Below are 21,494 nucleotides of genomic sequence, written 5' to 3' on the forward strand. Positions count from 1 at the left end.
AACACCAATTTTCAAAAAGGGGGAATCCAGGAAATTACAGCCTGAGGAGCTTAACATCTGTGCTGGGCAAATTGATGGAAAGCATTCTCAAGAATGAAATTGTAAAGCCAATAGAAGAACAGGCCCCGCTGAAGGAGAACCAGCATGGCTTCTGCAAAGGTAAATCTTGCCTCGCCAAACTTTTAGAGTTCTTTGTGTGTGTCAACAGGTGTGTGGCTAAAGGTGATCCAGTTGACATACTTAGACTTTCAAAAAGCTTTCAACAAAGTTCCTCATCAAAGACTCTTGAGAAAACTTAGCAGTCATGGGATAAGGGGACAGGTTCATGTGTGGAGTGATAACTGGTTGAAGAACAGGAAAGAGAGGAGAGGTATAAATGGAGAGTTTTCACAATGGAGGGAAGTAAGAAGTGGGATCCCCCAGGGATCTGTATTGGGACCAGAGCTTTTTAATTTATTCATAAATGATCTAAAAGTTGAAGTAAGCAGTGAGGTGGCCAAATTTGCAGATGTCACCAAACTATTTAGGATAGTAAAATCCAAAACAGATTGCGAGGGACTCCAAAAGGTTTTCTCCAAACTGGGGGAGTGGGCAACAAAATGGCAGATCCGGTTCAATGTAAACAAGTGTAAAGTGATGCAAAAAAACCCTATTTCACATGTACACTGATTCGGTCTGAGCTGTTGGTGACTGACCAGGAGAGAGATCTTGGGGTTGTGGTGGACAACTCAGTGAAAGTGCTGACACAATGTGCAGCAGCTTTGGAAAAGGCCAATTCTATGCTTGGAATTATTAGGAAGGGATTGAAAATTATGGTTGTGCACAAAACGCAATTCAGGTGCCAAATCACAGCACATCCCTTTAAGATGGAAGGATTACACAGCCCCTTTAACATGGAAGAGAGCAGGTCCATACCTGCTCTTCTGCCACTTCCTTAATTGCAGCAAAAAACCCCACCACCCTATCATCGCACACTGGCTGTGCTCTCCCCCGGCTGTCTCTCCATGACGCTGGCACACACATGGCCTCTGCACATGCTCTCCTCCATGTAAAGGGGATGTATAATCCCTCCGTTTTAAAGGGATGTGCTTCAGTTTGGCATCTGAATCACATTTCATGGACATCCTATTGAAAATAAAACTACTAATATAATGCCCTTATACAAATCTATGGTGTGGCCACATTTGGAGTACTGTGTACATTTATGGTCACCATACCTCAAAAAGGACATTCTTATGAGGTAAGGCTACAACACCTGGGGCTTTTTAGTTTAGGGAAAAAAGATAACTAAGGGGAAACATGATAGAGGTCCACAACATTATGGTGCGGAAAGAGTGGATAGAGATAAATTCTTCTCCCTCTCGCATAACACTAGAACGAGAGGTCATCCCATGAAACGGATTGCCAAGAAATTTAGGACTGACAAAAGGAATTACTTTTTCACACAACGCATAATTCACCTACAGAATTATCTGCCACAAAAATGTGGTGACAGCCACCAGCCTGGATGGCTTCAAGAAGGGCTTAGATAAATTCATGGAGGACACGTCTATCAACGGCTACTATTCTGAGAGCTCTAGCCTCAGAGGCAAGATGCCCCTGAATACCAGTTGCAGGGAAGCAACATCAGGAGAGAGGGCATGCCCTCATCTCTTGCCTGAGGGCTTCTCAGGGGCATCTGGTGAGCCATTATGTGAAACAGGCTGCTGGACTGGATGGGCCATGGGTCCGATCCGGAAGGTCGTTCTTATGTTATTTGAACTGGAATTGGAGCTGCACCCATTTTTAATGGTTTAAACATGTAGACTGGGATATGCAAAACTTTTCAACAAAACATTTTGACTCAGAAAAGGCCGTTCCAAGTGTTTCATTCATTCATTCGATTTCTATGCCGCCCTTCCAAAAATGGCTCAGGGCAGTTTACACGGAGAAATAACAAAGAAATAAGATGGAACCCTGTCTCTAAAGGGCTCACAATCTAAAAAGAAACATAAGATAGACACCAGCAACAGTCACTGGAGGTACTGTGCTGGGGGTGGATAGGGCTTGAAAGCTTGGGAGGGGGGGACCTATTAAGTAAAGGGCGTATTTCAAGCTCGGAACAAAACAACCCTGTCCAGCAGGACTGTTCTTATCAGGGTTGAAAGAATTTAATTTTGGTACCAGTGAGGTGCAGCCAGGAAATTTGTTTAGCAAATTGTTCACTTTTGAGTTCAAAATGTCAAACTTGCCATAGATATGCAATAATAATACCTAAACACTTTCTAGTGAAGATCAAGCTGGCTTTTGCCAAAGAGACAATTGAGAGACAATGTTAGAACAGTCTTGAATGTATTGGAGTACTATGAAAAACATAATGATAAACAGATGGCGATGATTTTTTTGGACGCAGAAAAAGCTTTTGATAATATTTCGTGGCAATTTATGCGGGGATTACTAGAGGAAATAACTGCTGGCAATAATTTTATTAGGGCAATTAAGACAATTTATTTGGAGCAATACGCTAAGATTATTGTAAATGGGGAACTATCAGATAATTGTGTAATACAAAAAGGGACTAGACAAGGTTGTCCACTTTCCCCATTGCTTTTCATACTGGTTCTAGAAGTGCTTTGTAGAAGTATTAGAGAAGATGACAAACTACATGGTCCCAAAATTGGGAAACAAGACTATAAGTTGAGAGCCTTTGCAGATGATGTTGTGCTGTTTTTAGAAAATCCAATGGACAAGATTGAAAGACTCTTGGATAAGATACAACAATTTGGCCAGCTGGCTGGATTTTATATAAATAAGACTAAAAACAAGGTCTTGACTAAAAATATAGATCAAAAAAATTAAGGACAGATTCTCCCAAATAAGTGAGTTAAAAGTGGAGAACAAAGTTAAATACTTGGGGGTCTGGTTATCAAATAATAATTCTTTGTTGTTCACCCATAATTATGTCAAAATATGGAACTCAGTGAAAATTGATCTACAAAGATGGTCTAAAATGAATTTATCTTTAATGGGAAGAATTTCAGTGGTGAAGATGAATGTCTTGCCTAAAATGTTATTTCTCTTTCAGACTATTCCCATAATTAACACTTTAACTTGTTTTAAGCAATGGCAGAAGGATATAACTAACTTTGTTTGGCAGGGGAAAAGACCAAGAATAAATTTTAAGAACTTAACAGATGCAAAGGAAAGAGGTGGTCTTGCCTTGCCAGACTTAAGTTTGTATTTTGATGCTGCTTGTTTGACATGGCTAAAAGAATGGATAACATTGAGAAACCCTAGAGTTCTTGATTTGGAGGGATTTGACAGAAGGTTTGGATGGCATGCTTATCTATGGTATGAAAAAAGTAAAATACATAAAGATTTTTTGAACCACTATGTGAAAAGGAGTTTAATGAGGGTATGGTTAAAATATAAAAACTGGTTGGAACCTAAAACTCCGTTATGGATATCTCCGATTGAAGCCTTATCACGTAAAGAAGTAAACATGCAGATGTGTTGGGGTACTTATAGGGACTTGTTACACTTTCAGGGAAAGGACTGTAAATTAAAAAGCTTAACTGAAATACAAAGTTTGGTTAGAGATTTGTTTCAGTATTATCAGTTAAATGAGATTTATAAGAAAGATTTTAAAGTTGGATTTGAGGATCAGATTTCAAATTTTGTCAAGGTGATGAAAAATTAGTTTCTAAAATGTATAAACTGTTACTTTTGGAGGAGACAAGAGAGGAAGTGGTCAAAACAACTATGATAAAGTGGGCTCAAGATGTGGGACATAATATAGAAATGGCAGCCTGGGAAAAGTTATGGAAAAATGATTTAAAATTCACTGCTTGTTATGCTTTGAAAGAAAACTATTATAAAATGATGTATAGATGGTATTTGACACCAAAAAAACTGGCATTAATGTATAAAAATGTTTCAAACAAATGTTGGAAGTGTGGGCATTCTGAAGGTACCTTTTTCCATATGTGGTGGAACTGTGGGAAGGCTAAGGCCTATTGGGATATGATATATAATGAATTAAAGAAAATATTTAAAATGACATTTCCTAAGAAGCCAGAATCCTTCCTGCTGGGAATAACACAAGGAGTAATTTCTACAAATAACTTAACATTTTTCATGTATGCTTCCACGGCGGCCAGAATAATATATGCACAGAAATGGAAGAGTAATGAATTGCCTTCAAAAGAGGATTGGCTGATAAAATTTTTGGAATATGCGGAGATGGCAAAACTTACAACACTGATAAGAGACCAAAACTTAGAAGGTTTCAAAGAAGATTGGAAACCGTTTTTGTTGTACTTAAAGAATTATTTTCCTACTATGGATCTTACAGCAGGATTTGAAATTTTTTTTTAAAAAGCAGGTCGGGTAGATTTAATTGTTTTTTTAAAGGGCTTAATTTTGTGTTTTGTATTATTACTATAGCAAAGGAAAATTTTATAGTTGATGTTTCACGAAGAGAGGTACGTGGGAAGTTCATTTTTGTCTATTATGTTTGTTATGGATATTATTTTTAAAATTAATAAAAATTGAATTTGGGGGGGGGGGACACTTTCTAGTGTGGATCCATCCTCATATCGACTCCTACTTTGAAATAAATTAGTTTCTGTTTTTTGCATTGTTTGTTTATAAAAATGCTAGCTATATCAAGAGGTACTCCAAATAGCATTTCTTAAGTTCCAGAGGAATTAGATGTCAAAAATAAAATAGACAATACACACAAAACAAGGCATGTGTATAGTCCAGGATTGGGTAAAACATGTTTGTCTCCAGCACTTCCAGGCAGATTTCATCATGCTGGGGGCCTTGTAATGGGGAGAAAGTACTTTCATAGAGGGGGCACAAAACCATCAAAAAAAATTCAGGCTGATAAAACTGCTTGCTTTAGTGGTAAAGGTAAAGTGTGCTGTTGAGTCAGTGTCGACTCCTGCTGACCACAGAGCCCTGTGGTTGTCTTTGGTAGAATACAGGAGGGGTTTATCATTGCCGCCTCCTCCTGCGCAGTATGATGATGCCTTTCAGCATCTTCCTATATTGCTGCTGCTCAATATAGGTGTTTCCTGTGGTCTGGGAAACATACCAGCAGAGATTCAAACTGGCAACCTCTGGCTTGCTAGTCATTTCCCTGCTGCGCCATTGGGTGGCTACTGCCAGTGGTAGGGTAGCTTTAAAAATGAAACATGCTGCTGTCTGTGGACAATGGAAGCATTTCAAACACTGCTTCTTGCCAGTGCACCAGGGTGTGTGTTTTTTAAAACATACTTCAGATGTTTAAAAAAAATGCCCTGACCACGGCAGCCTCATATTACCACCCTTTCTGCTTGTGGTGGTGTTGTAGAAGAATGTGAACATCTCTCTGGGAGCCCACAGTGCCAACTACCTTACAGAAAGCTGCAACGAGTCCATTGCTTAAAAGGTCCCCACTAGAGTCATTTGCTAAGACTGCACCTCGAGGCTGCTGCAGACTTCAAAGCCAGCCCCGACACTGTTCTGAAGCAGAAGGTGGGGACGCAGGTTTCCTCTTCTGCAGGTTCTGCAGGTCCCCTCATCATCACATACGGCTGTTGGCCTGTGTCTAATTTGCCACTCTTGGACTAAGTGCTCAAACAAGCTGTGGCAACCCATTTCCAGGGTTTCCCGAATAAGATAGATTGAGGCAACTCACACAAGCAGCCAAGACGAGGCTAAGGGCAGCTGCCTCAGCCTCAGGAAATTACCCCAGGCTTTAACCGGAGTTTAAGGGCGCAAGCCCTTAACCCCAGGTTTGGGCAGGCAGGCAGCCAGTACACACACAGGGCCCAGCAGCAAGAGTGCCCAGCTGAGGGAGGGTCCCTCCATCCACTGCACTCCTGGCGTGGTACACTGCGGGATATCAGAGGACTTCCTCCTCCAGCTCCCAGCTGCGGCACTCGCTGCAGCACTGCTCATGTGCCGCAGCAAATGGCATAGTTGACAGGGGAGGGAGGTCGCCTGTGGAGAGGCAGAGTCCTGCCTACATCTCTACAAATTGGGTCATGTGTATGACCTCATTATCTTGAGCCTATACAACCTCATTTCCATTGTGGTGCTGGGACTGAAAGCTTTGGTCATTCTGCTGGCCAACCTATGCTGGGAGCTAGATGGGGGCGTCTCTCTCTCTCTTTCTGTGTTGGTTCTGGTGAATCTCCCTAAGATTTTTTATACCATTGCATCCTTCTGTACCACTTAGGCAGGTTGGGACTAGAAGGCATTGAGGTCATTCACACAATCAAAATGGTGGTCTACCTGGGTTTGGGAGCTGTGTGTGGTCCCCAATCAAGGGACCAAACCTACCCAGCCTAGGTTTTCCTCCTACCTTCAGTTCTTTCTATCTTTCTATCTATCCAAACAGTTCTACCCAGGTTTTCTTCTTACCTTGCTTCCACACAACCAAAAATTAGGAGCCTACACAGCTCCCAAATCTGGGTAGAACACCGTTTTTTGATTGTGTAAATGACCTCATTGTTTTCTGCTTGCTTCATTCTAACCTGGAAGCTGGGTTAGAATGGCTCTGGAAGACTTCATGATCTTTTACCCAAAGGGTCCCTCGGGGCTCCATCTTATCTCCCATGCTGTTTTTACATCTATAGAAAACCCCAGGGAAAGAACACCCAGTTGGGCTTAGGTTGGGTTGTCATTAATATACAGGTAACACACACCCTGCACCACTTCTTTTCCATGTGGTTTATCCAGGGAAGCACTGGAGGTTCTGAATCCAATATTAGATCAGTTATGCTAGCTCATTCACAAATAAATGCATTCTGTATCTTTAGGAAATCACTTCTCAAAACTGTACAGAGTAGGAGCCTTCTATGCTCTGAAGCATTGAACAGGATTAATGAAGAGGGAGCACATAGGGTTATAAAATGCTGTCCACCAGCAGAGGGGGCTCTGATTCCATCCATGAGAACCCCTCTAATGCAGGATCCATTAATACTGTATTCTACTGAGGTTGTGTGTCTGTTATGGGAATATTTTCCAAGTACTCAAAGCCCAATAGTCGGTAACTTGGAATATGTGCTTGTTACAGCAGGTAGGCAGCACATCCATTGCTATTGTGGATTTCCTTGTGGGGCTGTAATATAAGTTTGAACTCTTTGAAGATTATCATTTTTCTACATTTTTTAAAAAAATAATAGTTAACAGTTAACAGAATATTTTTGCTTTTAAAGATTCTGTTGTACTTTCAGCAGATTCAAATTAGGAATTGATATTTTGATTTGAATTAATAGAGAGAGGTTTGGTTTTCCTTTTTGTAGCTTGTGTCAACATAGATGCTCTTGTATAGAGATATCTTGTAAACAGATACTCTTGTATCTAGCATAGAATGTATCTATTTATGAACCTGGAAAGCAACTGGGGTTGTGGTGGATTGTTCAATGAAAATGTCTAGTGTGCAGCAACTGTGAAAAGGGTGAATTCCATGGTAGGGATTATTATGAAAAGGATTTAAAATAAAACTCTCAATATTGTAATACCCTTACACAAATTTATGGTGCAACTGCACTTGGAATATTGTAGTGTTACTAAGTACTATCATTATAGATATTTTAATACCCTTTTCAGCACTATCAATGGGATTTGAGCAAAAAAACCCAACCTGAAAGAAAATCAAAATTGATGTTTCTCTGTCCCAACAGGTTCACAATCTAAAAATACAAAGGGAGACACCAGCAACAGCCATTTGAGAGGTGCTGTAGTGGGTTGGATAAGGACAGTTCTGCATTCCTTGGTTCAAATGCCAAATTTTGCATTCCTCGGTTCAGAAGCTGAAGTACAGCAGGCAGCTTCAGATCATAGTTTGGAAGGAAAAGGCATGGTGTTTTCTGTATAATGTCATAAAAACTAACAGGGGAAAACCCTTGCCTAAAGCAGACTGTTCCGTGCATTAGGTTTTTTTGTATTTCACTGTACACACAAAACATATAGCACTGTGAAACTACAGATGTTTGGGTAATGAAAACACATACAATATCAGCAGAGTTAAATATTGTACTCCACTGTTTTGGGGACATGTTTTTATGACTGAATGGGCACATTTCGGCAAACCAGGATGCTTTTGCAAGTTCTATGCTGTCTTGTACCTTTGAGTTGGATATATTGGGTGATGCACTACCTGCAGTCAATGCAACCACCCTGGCAATGACCTCATATATACCTTACAGCTGGTAAGAATGAAGATTTTCTAACCTTGAGAAAACATCTGCTTGCCTACACTAGGATAAAACTTTGGCCTGCAGAGCAGTGGAAACATCCAGGTTCCAAGCTTCCAGGTTCCAAAGGTGGCCATCCTCAGCCTTGGAATCAAATGTACCTTATGTTTCCTGTTTTAAAAGGTGAAGAACCATGATTTGGGAATGATATCCTTCAGCGTAAAGGAAATGAGAAATCTACTACTATGTTGCCTGAAGGCTGCCGAAAGATGTGGATTATGTGCATTTACTATAGGTGTGCCCCACCCAAACAAGCATCAGACATGCCTACTAGAGAAAAGGACCAGTTAGGCTGGTAATGAGAATCAGTGGGATCATCGCAGATCCTGCCACTCCCCCTGCCACCTAACCCTCTTAAGAAACCCCAGCTGTTAGCCAAGGCTAAGAGTGTGCTTGGACCCTTACCCCAGCTACCAGGTATCATGTGTCTCCTCAGGCTGAGTTCAGCCTAAGGAGACACAGAGGCGGGTGCATAGGGTGCCCATCTGACGGGGGAATCCCCAATGACATGTTGCATTGTGGGATATTGAGGCCGGAACAACAAGTTCTGGCCCCATATCCCTCTACCCTGCTCCAAGCCTCACAGAGCTGCACAAAGCAGGGCTGCCCATGTAGGTGCTTTAGGCTCACATAAGTCGGACAGTCATCTGGGGGGTGGGGTAAGTAGGTTAAGAGCAGCTCTTCCCCCACACCCTCCCAACCCACCCCTGGCAATCATGAGAATCGCCTCCCTGTGTTTCTTCTAAGAAGCTTCTGTTGGGTGCAGCACCTTCTGGAAGAGTCTGCACTGGAAGCACCCCCAAAGCTACTACTAGTCCTAGGAGGGAAGCTTCTTCTGGTGCCAATGAGCATTTTCCTCTTGTGGCCAACAGCAGCTTAGGGGGTGTGATTTTCAGTGGGACCACAATGTAAAGGAAAGGGTTAAATACCCCTTCCCCACATTCCACAGTCCCAATCCTGATCCACCACACATGGCTACTAGTTCATAAGAAACAAAACACACAGGCCACTGCATATTAAACATAACAGTTTGGTTTTTAAAGAAAAATACTTGGAATGGACATACATATGTAGGTGTTTAAAGAATTCATTACAACCAACAGTTTGCTGTCTAGCAATTCCGTGAACGTCAACACTCAGAACCCAGCTTGCAGACCACAGCATTTTCAAGAGAGATGGCTACTACAGGCATGGCCCCATGTCTCAAAAGCATGGAAGAGAACAAAGTTCATCTAGTCCAACATAATCCAACCCCACTAACTCAACCTACGTAAGTGTGCAGTAGAAAATAACAACTCGTAACCAGCGAGTCAAGTTTTCCAGAGTGGTACCTACCTTCAAAGCAAAGGAGCCCCAAGCAAGTGAATACAGTTACCTACTGCAAGTTAACAGTAAGGGAAAATGTCTTCTTCTGTCTATCCCCTTTTATGGTTATCTAACACACTATGAGAGCACCAGTCCAGTGCATCAAGACATCATGCCCTCAACAACATGCATTCGTACACAACTTCACATCACCACCAGTGACATATACTGAGCTCTATGAGCACAACTGGCCACAACAGTTATTTTGGAACTAGCATTGTAGATGTCGTTTAGTGTTTCCCAGACTCCCGAGAGTTGAAGCACTTTCACCCCCTGTATTAACATTGGAGACAATTCCCTTACACCCAAAAGGAGCATGGAAGAGAATTCCCCACCCCCTTTCAGAGCTCTCTGTATAGGAGTTACTGTTCTGAACCTCTTGATTACAACAAGAAGAGGCTACAACTACAACAGCGACTCTCGGACACGACTGGCAACGTTCTCCATGGGCAAGCCCTTCCACTGCATTTTTGTCTTGTAAACAGTTAAACTTCAATTAGCAACTCCCAGCAGAAACATAATGCTCTGGTCGTGCCTGCTTTCAGTGAATCATGCACAGATGCAGCGGCTAGCCTTCACAGTAGTTGGATATTCTGGGCTCTCAGGAGCCTTTAATTAATTTCTTGCAGAACATGTTGAGAATGTCTGCAGCAAACACCCTGCAACTACTCAAACCACACAGGAGCCAGTAAGAGAAATAAAGGTCCACCATGACGAGAAAGCATCCTTGGTTTTCTCCATTTTTTCCCTCCCAAGTACCCAAAGAAGTTGATCTGCTACGTTGCTAATTGGGTAATGAATATAAAAAGGGAACAATGTAAGGATATCAAGGAGGCAGAGAGCAAAGAAATGAAGAGAACGTCTATCAGTCACAAGTTAGCCAGGATTTATAGATTCAATTGACAGATACTTATGCCCATTCTAAGCCTTCTTACTAGGAACTCCTCATTTCAACATCATCTTCACTAAATGGCATGAAGTACTGGGCAAGAGGTGAGACGCCTTTTCTGCTTATACATTTGAGATGAGACTCCCCTGTGTACAGAAACAGGCTAATTACAGAAGATGACAAGGTAGAGGGCTCTTTGGGGCCCTCTACCCTTTTCCTTATTTACAAGAGTTACTTAGTGTGTTGCTTGTGCTGTTATACAGGAAGTCTTTGGGAATCTGTGCATAACATAATCATGTTCACCTAAAAGAAGTTAAAGCCTAACATCCATTACTGTACGATTTTAAAATGTGCTTCCTTTAATAGATAAAACTATTTTTCGATGAATTTCCAATCCTTTGAATATGACTGGCTCTTGATTTCACTCTCACACACTCCATTCCCACCTTTAGAGGCAAGGCAGGAAGGGTACAAGTGAAAGATTACTCCAACATAAATACTCACCTTAAAAAAACACACACACACGCAAACCACACAGACACTGAAAGATGCCACCTTTGGCTTAAGAGGAGGAAGATATTTGGTGGATGCACCTCTTCTCAAAATTTTGGCACCAACAAAAATCTCCCTACTCTTTAGCCTTCAAAAGCACAGGAGAAAAGCTGCAAACCTCAAGAGAAAAGATCTCCCTCTCAACTCTGCTCTCTGAGAGGATGCAAAAAGCCTTCTTTCAAGGCTTCCTTTCCCCAGCGGAAAGCAAAAGGGTGCTAGTGTTGACTGCTGTTAAACTTGTTCTCCAGGAAGCTGTGAGTTTCCACAACTTTCCCCAAAGAGATGTCATGAAGTTCAGGGTATGGGTTCAGCACCTATTCTCTTGGTTGTCTGCAGCCATTACAGGGTCAGAACTACAATCCATCTCTAGAATATCTTTAAAAATCACACATGCTATATACCAGCCAGCCAGGATACAGCTGGGAATCATATATAGTCCATCCTAATGCAAATGGGTTTGCTTTTATAGTGCAACCACATAGCCTCCCACAGGAGCATCAGCACCTCAAGACAGGCCCAATTTGCAGTGATGGGACTGAAACTCATTCTGCCTCTCGAGCTCCTCAGTAGCAGTATCCAACAGGTGTCAGGCAACCAGGATCAACTGGTGTGCCCTCAATCCATTAGATCTGAAGATTGATAAATGGGGCAAAACCCACGACATCCTGCAAGAGAACCAGGGCACGTTGCAGTGGAGGCTCCACGTCCAGCTCCACACCACGACTACGCAGGATGCTCAGGCTAGACTCCACTACATCATGACAATGCTTCACCTTCAAGGCTCGCAGCTTGGGGCAGTATTCTGCCAAGGTCCTACCAAAAAAGGGTGAAAAGAGTTAAGATCATAGTTCCCACTAGCATCAGACATTAGCTATCTTTAGACCAACAACCTTGCCCAGGAGGATGGATTATTACTGCACAAATAGCAAGGCTACTTTATAAATAAGGCAGTTTGATTAAGATTAGAAGTTGAAGGGAATGTGAAATCCTGTAGTAAAAATCCAGTTCTAGGACAAGAAACCAACACTGCACATAACGAAACTGGGCAAATTTAAGTAAATTCCAAAGCAAAATAGATATCCACACATACACGTACATATATGTGTATGTTCAGAATATTTTTGCTCTAATAGTTACAAACAAAGGGAAAGAAGATTGCAAGCCAAATCATGGGAAGTAAGAAGTGCACAGAGGTGGGGAAAGTGGAACCTAAACTGAGTGGAGGACTACTACTTGCTACTGGAAGCAACTCTCAAAATGTTCTTGTTTGAGAATTTGGCTTCCCACAATGTATCAGCAGTCTTCCAGGCTGAAGCTCAATCAATGTTTGTCATCTGTATTGCCCAGATCATAGTCAACACAGAGAATTGTTCTCTACTTATAGTGACAGGGGAAAAATAGGAACCAACTACACAATTTCTACCTAGTAGCTAACATCCTGACTAATGCCAGTGCTTCTGAAGAGTTCCAGACTAGTGATACACAAGTTCTAGTGGGTGTGGAAGGGAATATCAGTGACCTCTCCTTCCCCTGGAAACCCTCTGTCTTGTCCAGAAATATGTCCCTGAGAGCTGCACGGCCCTTAGGGACCTGTTTTCAGGTGTCATGAAGTGCTTCCTGGGGAAGGGGAAGTTGTTAAAGTTTACCCCACTGCTGAGCCAAACAGCAGAGCTGAGTTAGATGAACTTTTCAGAAGCACTGGTGCTTCATTAGTCAGGATGTCAGCCAGTGTTTTTTTGCACCTAGTTCATTAAGGAAAAGAAACACAAAATATAGAGGCTCTCCACACGAGCAGTGTGGCAAGCAGAGAAAGGTTTGGCAGGGAGAGTGAGCTTGGCCTGCTCTCCCCGCAGACGATCATGCCACTAGCCCTGGGTGGCCGGATTGGCCGCCCACATGATAACCAGGACCATCATGGAGCTGGTTGGGGCAGCGGGGATTGGGGGCCGCTCTGCCCCTGGAAGTCCTAGAATGCCCCGCGTGAGTACGTGGGGCATTTTGGGGAGCCCCCGGTCGGGGTCTCCTCGTGAGTCACAGAGCCATGTTATGATGACTCACGATCAGAGAAACAGGGTTAGCAGAGCACTTGCTATTGTATATTGTTTATTTAGAGAGATTTGCTGCTGGGAGCCGCACAGCTCCCATTGCAAAACACAACCGCTGGAAAGTGGGCTGGGCTCCCTTAGACCGCTTTCCAGCAGTCATGAGAATAGCCTCTTAGTCTTGTAAGCTGATTCAATTTACTTGGCAGGCCTATGTCACAAGAGCAGGTCCCATATACATCTCCACTATCTCATAAAAACTATCAATGCTAAAAAGAAACATTGCTAAGGGTATCTTGGAGGTACTGAATAAAGTTTCCATTAATTGGAAAGGCAGGCATAGATTGTTCTCTGTAACTACCTGTACCTCTCCCATTGTCTTTCAGCACTCCATGAATCCCTTTTCAGACCCTGGCCTATGAATTGGTCAAAAGTAATTTTTGCTAAAGACTTAAACCACAACGGGATAGGTGTAACTTTCCAGTTTAATGGGGATGAGACTTCCACATCCCTCCCCATGGCTCTGTGATTTTCCTCCTGCCCATTCCTCCTTTTCATTCTGTTACCTAACCAACCCTTACCCCACAAATAGGCTTATTTTTACACACACACTAAAACCTCAATGATGTGATCAGAATAATCTGCAGGCTTTGCAAGCTTTGTTCTACCTACTTAGTGCACTATCTCCATGAATGTAGCAACAGGAACATTTTGAAGAAACCTCTATGGACATAGGAAGACATGGACATAGGAAGATCAGAAACAGCTGCTCTACTCTATATATGCATTGAATACCTAATGGAGCTGTTTTTGACCCGCAAGCAACCTGTGAGGTCCAGGTGCTCCAGCTCAGGACAGGCTTTGGCAATTTCCTCCACTGCTGCATCACCAACATTTGCATTAACAGCCAGCGAGAGAAACTTCAGTCTATTACATCTTCTTGCAAGGTAGCAGATGGCTTCATCTTTCAGCTGTCGGCAGGCTGTGAGGTCCAGGGACTCAAGCTCTTTGCAATGGTCAGCCAGGCTCCACAGAGAGAGACTGTCCACCCACTCGCAATGAGCCAGCGAAAGCTTGCGTAAGTTGGGGCAGCTCAGAGAGATGGCCACCAGTGTGTGCCGGCTCAGTTGTATGCAGTTATTCAATTCAATCTGCTGCAAATGGTGGTTTTGGCCAATCACAGGAAGAAGCTCCTTGTCAGACAGCCATTCAGAGCAGTTTTGTAGGGCCAGTTGTTGCAGCACCACATTGTCCTTCAGCAAGATACAGAATGCAGCTTTTGGAAAGTTAGGTCCAACCTGCCATGGGCAAGAAAACAAACTTGGGCTACTTTGGCATCTTAAACTTTTGTCAGGGAGTCACTCCTCCAGCACAATTATTGTCCAATACCAAAATGTTACCATGAAAGGAAAACAAGGAAGGGACTTCATTTATCCTTTGCCTGAAATAGATGGTTTCCTTCACACCAGCTCTGCCCTAGGACTTAATATTGCCAGAAGGGCAAACCTCTGCTGTGGCTTATGATGATTCTGTACAAAATCTAGTTATCTTGCACAGACATTGGGGCGAGTATGGTCAAAAACCTGCATGTGCCCAGAGAAGAAAACATAACATGGTGATTCTTGGGCTTGCACTCTCCCCCTCCCTCCTCCTCTGCATGCTTGGGGAGGAGACTAGAAGATTCCACTTTCAATTTCCAACTTTATTTATAATTTATTATAAGATACAAATTGAAGCTTCCAATCTTTTCCCCTCACTTTCACGTGCATTTTATTAACATTTAAGGTTCATGGTAAAATGCCCAGGAACCACTCTGCCTTAATATGTAAGCGCTGCCACAGTCATACAATTATCAAATGCACATGGATAGTGCTATGTAAATAAAATATAACCACAGTACTGTAGCTCAAAAGCAAAATAAATTTGCCAAGAAGTTCTCTCTTATTTTATGCTGTGCCTTTTCTCAACGTTACTCTGGACCAGGTATTCCCAGATGTTGTTGACTACAACTCCCATAATCCCCAAGTAAAAGCCATTGAAGCAGTTGTAGTCAACAACATCTGGGAATCCCTGTTAGAGGGAACACTACTCTGGACACAGTTTGACCCAAGGATCCTACAACTGCACAAAGCACTGTACAGAGGAATGATCACCACTCTCCCTTGTTTTTGCTTCGGATTACAGTCTAGTCATAAGGCAAACCCACTCTGCATAGGACTGCAACCAGACACTCTTCACACCCACTCCATTGCCAATACCTGGCTAGAATCAAAGCTGTGCATGTTGGTGACGTAAAGCTGGATTAGAGACTGAAATGCCTTGCTGACCCTCTGCAGGCTCAAGAGCTGCTTCAGAGGGAGATGAGCAAGAATGTGGGGGAAGAGGATGTCCTCCCAAGGCAGGTCCAATAACTGCTTCCTGGAAGAAAAAGTGAGATGTCAAGGCAGGACTTGCAAAGGACTACCCACAAACCGCTATGCACTTTAGGCAACTAGTTATTAGCAATGATGTGGAAGGTCTGAAAGAAGAACACATCTAATATCAATATATATTGAAAATGACTCCGGGCCAGTCACTTCTCTCTCAGCCTACTTCACAGGGTGGTTGTGAAGAGAAACTTAAGTATGTAGAACACCGGGGCTCTGGGCTCCTTGGAGGAAGAGCGGGATATACAATGTAAATAAATAAATAAATAAATAATATAGTGTTAACATGTAATGGATTGGATTAGCAAGAAGATTTTTCTTGGAACTGCTCAACAAATCCTAAACTATGGTTGTCCTTCCCCCTGACCCACTGATTTTAGAGGACAAACATGGGGGGAGGGGTTGCATTTTACAGAAATTCAGCAACATCATGCATGCATGAGAACATCATAATGAAAATCACCAAATGAACTTTGGGTAAGTTCGGCATGCTCCCTCCCTAATTTTTTTTTTAAAAAACTTAAAACACATCTTTTAAAATAGGCTTTTTAATGTTTTATCTGCTGTTTATATCTGGTAGATTGTTTAGTGGTTTTGTTCTCCGTTTTTAGGCTTTTAAAATTTGTAATTTTAAATGTGGTTTTAGGCTGGTCTTTTATCTTGTTTAACTTTATTCATCTTTTACTTTACATTGTATCTGTTTTGTTAATGTTGAGTTGCACTGAGCAGTAGTGTGCTAGAGGGGCAGAGTATACATACTTTAAATACATAAATAAACACATTACTAATAGGCAAACCAACATCGTCAAAGTCAGATCTAAAATACTGTTCTCAAATGTCCTTAACAATCCCGCAGTGTTTTGTGTGTTGCGATGTGAAGGGTGCCTCCGCGTATAAAAAGGGCCCGTTCTGGCCTCTTCCGTTCTGGCTTCTACCCGGTCTCAGAAGTTGTGGCTAGTCAAGAGAGCAGAGTTCTTGTATTTGGCAGCTTTTCTTATTGAGGCTAAGTCGCGTGTCAGCAGCCAGCCAGCCAGCCACCGCCACCTCTACCACCACCACCATTCCCCTCCTCCCTGCTGGTACGACTGAGCCCGTATCCAGGGGGCAGTGCGAACACGAGAGGAAGGGGAAGGGAGCTTTCCTACCCAGCCCCACCCTCTAGGATGGAGGAGGACGACCTGCTCCCGGACAGAGGTCTCCTCCTCCTCCTCCACCACCACCACCACCACTCCCCACCCTGGCACCTGGCTCCGCTCGGGCCCTCCTGCCCGGCTCCCGCCGAGGGCTCCATCCTGCTGGGCAGCCGGCAAGGGGGGAGGCACACACGCCCCTCCCCCCACCTCCGCTGGCCCACAAGCGACGTCAGGAGTGGGAGGGCGGACAGGCGCTTGTCTTTGACGTCCTCCTCTGCCGCCGCCGCCGCCGCCGCCTTCTCGCCCAGCAGCTTAGACTCCTCCGGGGCTGCTACTGAGCCGCGCCGGCTCGCTTCCGCGTGGGCTTGGCATGCATGGCCACGCGGTGGTGCCTTACGGGGACCGCCCCCCCCCCCCACCGCGCCGCCGCAGCCCAGGAGCGCGCCTGCGTGCCTTGGAGGGCTCGGCTGGGTGGTGGACTTCGTTTTAGGGTGGCCTGAGGGGTGTTGGGGTTGTTGGGATTTTATTGTATTTTACGGCTAAAATCCAAGTCGCCACCGACAGAAAGTGACGGCATGGGGAGGAGAACCTCCCTTAGAGCATTTTAAAACACAAGTGACCAGCCAGGACGGCTCAAACAGCGGCAGGTTTGGGAGTCTGTGAGGGTAGAGGGGTTGCGAAGTTCTTGAGAACTGAGCTGGGGAAGTGGGGCGCTTAAGCGGTTTCTGTTTTCAAAATCTACCCCCGCCAGCTGCTTTCCCACCCTTTGGGGAAAACATAAGCCCCTTTCACGCATTATGTTCAACGTATGTGCAGTCTGTGTACAGATGATTTGTATGCATGTCGTTATTTACACAATATGTTCAACGTACTTCCTATCTCTGCCTTGCGTTGGCGACAGAGGGGGTGGGGGGTGCTATATCCAGGCTTACTTTTAAAATGAATGCATGCACAGTCATTCACACAAAAACATGTACCGTGTACGCATGTGCATGTTTACAGCAACATAATATCTCAATGGGGTTATAGCGGGACTCCCGTGGATGCAAAAACTTCGCCCTCCCTTCAACTTCATTTCCCTTTAAAGAAAAAACAGCCAGGACACTGGATAAGAACGTTGAACTAAATTGTTGCTGTAGAGCACTTATCTGCATATTGCAGCTTGTGGAACTAAGACTGACAATGACCGACTCTGATTGCATTGGGAGGGCAATTTTTAAAATTGGGGGGCGGGGAAGATTTAACGTTTGTTTGTTTTTTACCTCCAATAAGACCTGAGATTGAAATAGCATGAACTCCTGTCTTTGCTGCTTACATTTATTTGTTGATGGGTGTGTTGCTGCTCAGTCACAGGTATATTCAAATCTGTTATATCATGGACCACTATCACCTTATGGACCATTTTAATAATAATAATAATACATAATACATAATAATAAAAAATTAATCTTTGTTAGCCACCTCATAAGAGAGCCAGCGTGGTGTAGTGGCTAGAGTGCTGGACTAGGACTGGGGAGACCCAAGTTCAAATCCCCATTCAGCCATACTAGCTGGGTGACTCTGGGCCAGTCACTTCTCTCTCAGCCTAACCTACTTCACAGGGTTGTTGTGAAAGAGAAACTCAAGTATGTAGTACACCGCTCTGGGCTCCTTGGAGGAGAGCGGGATACAAATGTAATAATAATAATTAATAACAACAAATTGTTCTCTGGGTGGGTTACAAAGCATAAGATAAAAACAAAACACACATTAAATCATAACAGACCAAAAAGGAGGGGAAGGAAAATACAAAATATTTTCCCCTCAAAGTTTGGTGGGGGGGAGATCTGGTACGGGATCCGTTGATATGCATTAGAATGGGTTCTGCGCCTGCGCGGAAGCCTCTCGGTGTCGAGTTTTACAGCTCCTTTCAGGAGCCTGCGCCCCGCCCCACGTGACCATGTGGCTATTTAAGGCGGGAGAAAGCACAGGCTGCTCAGTTCCTTTGCGACCGCCGTGGAAATCACTTGGTTTCTACGGCTCCTTTGCGCTAGATCCTTGGAAAAATTTCTCGTTTTTTGATTCACTGGCTTCTGATATTTGGACTGTTTGACTGTTCTATTGACTGCTACTATCGTTTTGACCTGGACTGAAATTACCTTGGCCTTCTTGTTCCACTGTTTGGCAAAAGATCGGACTGATTTTCTGGCGTTTGACTTCGGCTTGTGAGTACCATGGAGTCCCCTGTGGGGAAACGTAATTTTAAACGCTGCACAGAGTGCAAAGCTAAATTGCCCTCGCAGGATCATCACAGTTTATGTCTCTTGTGCCATGGCGAAGCCCACAAGACTGCGGCGTGTAATATCTGCCTATCATTCTCAAAACAAACTAGGAGAAATCGCGAACAGCGTTTAAGGGCCGCTTTATATGATGATGTCCTATCGGGACCCTCTTCAAAATCTCCTCAGCCGCATAGCTCGAAGGACCTGGGTCCGGCCCAGTCTAAAACTTCGAAGCTCCAGTCCAAAAAATCCCCTAAGTCCTCGAAGAGGCCGGGAGAGAAAATGGCGTCCGCAACTGCTCCCACCAAAAAGTCACGCACCAAGCTTTGTCGGAATCGACACCCTCGCCGAGCGCCGCGCAAGAGGTTGTGTTCGTCTCGGAATCGACGAGTACGGTACCGAGAAAATCTACACCACAACCTTCGCCACCGACTGAATCGACATCGACATCGAAGTCTCCAGCTGAACCTCTGTCGACATCGAGACCTGCTGCTGACTCGACATCGACGCCACCTTCCATGCCGACAACTACTGAGCCCCAGTCGACATCGAGACCTGCTGCTACCCCGACGTCGACACAACCTTCGATGCCGAAAACTGTAGTTCCAACGGAAGCAGTGGAAATTGCCACTACCCATTGTTCCTCGACATCGACACAGACACGAAACGTCTCGATGCCGATGGTGGAACTCGCTCAGCCGTCTAAACAAACTACAAGTGCCTCGATACCGACTGCCAGGGAACTGCTACCGGCGCCGACACCGATTCGTTCGCCATCGATATCGAGGGAGGAAATTCAAGCTTCAGCGCTGAATACCCCTGTGAATGTCACAACTGTGACTCCACGGTTTAGGGCACCCATGACTTTTACTTTGTTAGAGACTGTGGAGGTTGAGGCCCTACAATTAGATCCCTTGATTAAAATGCTGGACTCTACTGCTACCACCCCCGCTACTTATCAAAGCTTCCCCAGAACTGAAGATACAGCCTTCAACGCCGGGACCAGGGTGCTAACAGCTGAACGACTTGCCTTACCGACTCCATGGCACACTTGTGGATTCAGCCATCAAGTGTCACCCTCAACAGAATCTGCCTTGCCAGGGACTGTCTCTCCTGGAGCAGGTTATGACTTCCAAGAGCACCGGACATGGCGGTCTGCCATGGCAGCTGCTCCACTTCTCAATAGGACCTTTACTAACGTGGGGACACAGACAAAAGCTTACACCGCCTCAGCACAAACCCAAACAGAGGTTCGAAATTTTCTTGATGTGGATGCACAAACTGACCCTGTTCCTACCTCTCACCCTCGGAGGGACACGTCACCTCAAATACCATCTCACCATTCTATTTCAGACCCAGATTCTGGTGAAACTCACCATGGGTCATCAGACTTCGAATCCGAAGGGGAAACTATGGAAGCGGACCCATCTCCAGATGTGGCTACGCCATCCCATGTGTCTCCAACAGAGGAATTAAAAGCCTACCACTCCCATGTTAAGCGTATGGCGAGTGCACTAGGATTGGACCTTAGTTCACAAACTGAAGACAATAGACGATCCTGTCTACAATTTCATGCGAAGATCGCAATCGGCTGAACCGGTAGCGCTTCCCCTACTATCAATAATTTCAAACGCTGCGCAGTGCGCCTGGGAAGTCCCTCACACCTCCACCCCAACGTCTAAAAGACTGGAAGGACTCTACCGGGTTCAGGAGAGGGATAATACCTACCTCTTTAAACACCCAGTCCCTAATTCGTTGGTCATCGATTGTGCCACGTCCTCCAAATCTACTCGACGTCATACTACACCTGCAGATAAAGAAGGCAGGAAGTTAGATGTGATGGGAAGAAAATTGTATTCCACCTCGTGTTTATCAGTGAAAGTAGCTAACTACCTAGCCTGTATGTCTAAGTACAGTTACTGTATTTGGGAAGATCTAGAAAAGAATTTAGATTCCATGCCATTAGAAGAAATAAAACAAAAGTTCCGAAAAACATTACAAAGGGCGGGGGACCTTACCTGTCAGCAGCTAAGTACGGCAAAGCACCTGGCGGAGTCTGAATCCCGCTCCATCACGACAGCCATCACCTTGCGTCGACACGCCTGGCTGAGATCGGCAAACCTGCAACAGGACATGAAGGACAAAATTGAGGGTCTGCCTTTTGACGGCAAAGGTCTCTTCTCCGAGGAAACAGACGCCACCATGGAGAAGATGAAGAAATCAAAGTTTACTGCTAAAACCTTCACTTTGACAGTTTCACCGGCTACGTCTTATGGCAATAGACAACGTGCCTCGTATAGGCGGGGTTCATCATATAGACAACAGGACCGTAGAGACTTCTGGAAAACTTACCATCAGTTTTCTAAACGGTCAACCCAACAAAAAGGAAAATTTGCGTCCAACCAACGTAACAAACAATCGGACGGAAACAAGCAGCGTCTTTGAAGTTCAGGACAGCCCATCGTCCACAAATGGTACTTCCCTATTCTCCTGCTCCCAGAACATCAACGAGCAATGGAGTCTGGTCTACAACATCCCAGAACCGGACCCACTAGCCGCCAATTCCATCAGGCTGGCAAGCCGTGCAAATGCATG

The 21,494-nt window shown here is 44.3% G+C and overlaps 1 protein-coding gene across 3 annotated transcripts; it reads right to left on the reverse strand.

The window, feature by feature from the left end:
- Positions 1–9,247: 9,247 nt before the first annotated feature.
- On the reverse strand, positions 9,248–20,995 carry FBXL15 (F-box and leucine rich repeat protein 15). 3 transcript variants are annotated; one of them, XM_053312757.1, is made up of 6 exons: positions 20,918–20,995; positions 20,628–20,706; positions 18,777–18,861; positions 15,338–15,497; positions 13,875–14,377; positions 9,248–11,850 (listed from the first exon to the last, which is right to left on the reverse strand). In XM_053312757.1, the coding sequence occupies exons 3-6, from the start codon at positions 18,851–18,853 to the stop codon at positions 11,661–11,663; spliced, it is 930 nt and encodes a 309-aa protein (XP_053168732.1). In that variant the 5' UTR covers positions 18,854–18,861; positions 20,628–20,706; positions 20,918–20,995; the 3' UTR covers positions 9,248–11,660. The 3 variants fall into 3 exon arrangements, with proteins under 3 accessions (XP_053168732.1, XP_053168733.1, XP_053168735.1); XM_053312758.1 differs by lacking the exons at positions 18,777–18,861; positions 20,628–20,706; positions 20,918–20,995 and adding an exon at positions 16,750–17,123; XM_053312760.1 differs by lacking the exons at positions 18,777–18,861; positions 20,628–20,706; positions 20,918–20,995 and adding an exon at positions 16,307–16,608.
- Between the last annotated feature and the right edge of the window lie 499 nt (positions 20,996–21,494).

This window comes from Hemicordylus capensis, chromosome 3, assembly GCF_027244095.1.
Source record: "Hemicordylus capensis ecotype Gifberg chromosome 3, rHemCap1.1.pri, whole genome shotgun sequence".
Classification (NCBI taxonomy): domain Eukaryota; kingdom Metazoa; phylum Chordata; class Lepidosauria; order Squamata; family Cordylidae; genus Hemicordylus; species Hemicordylus capensis.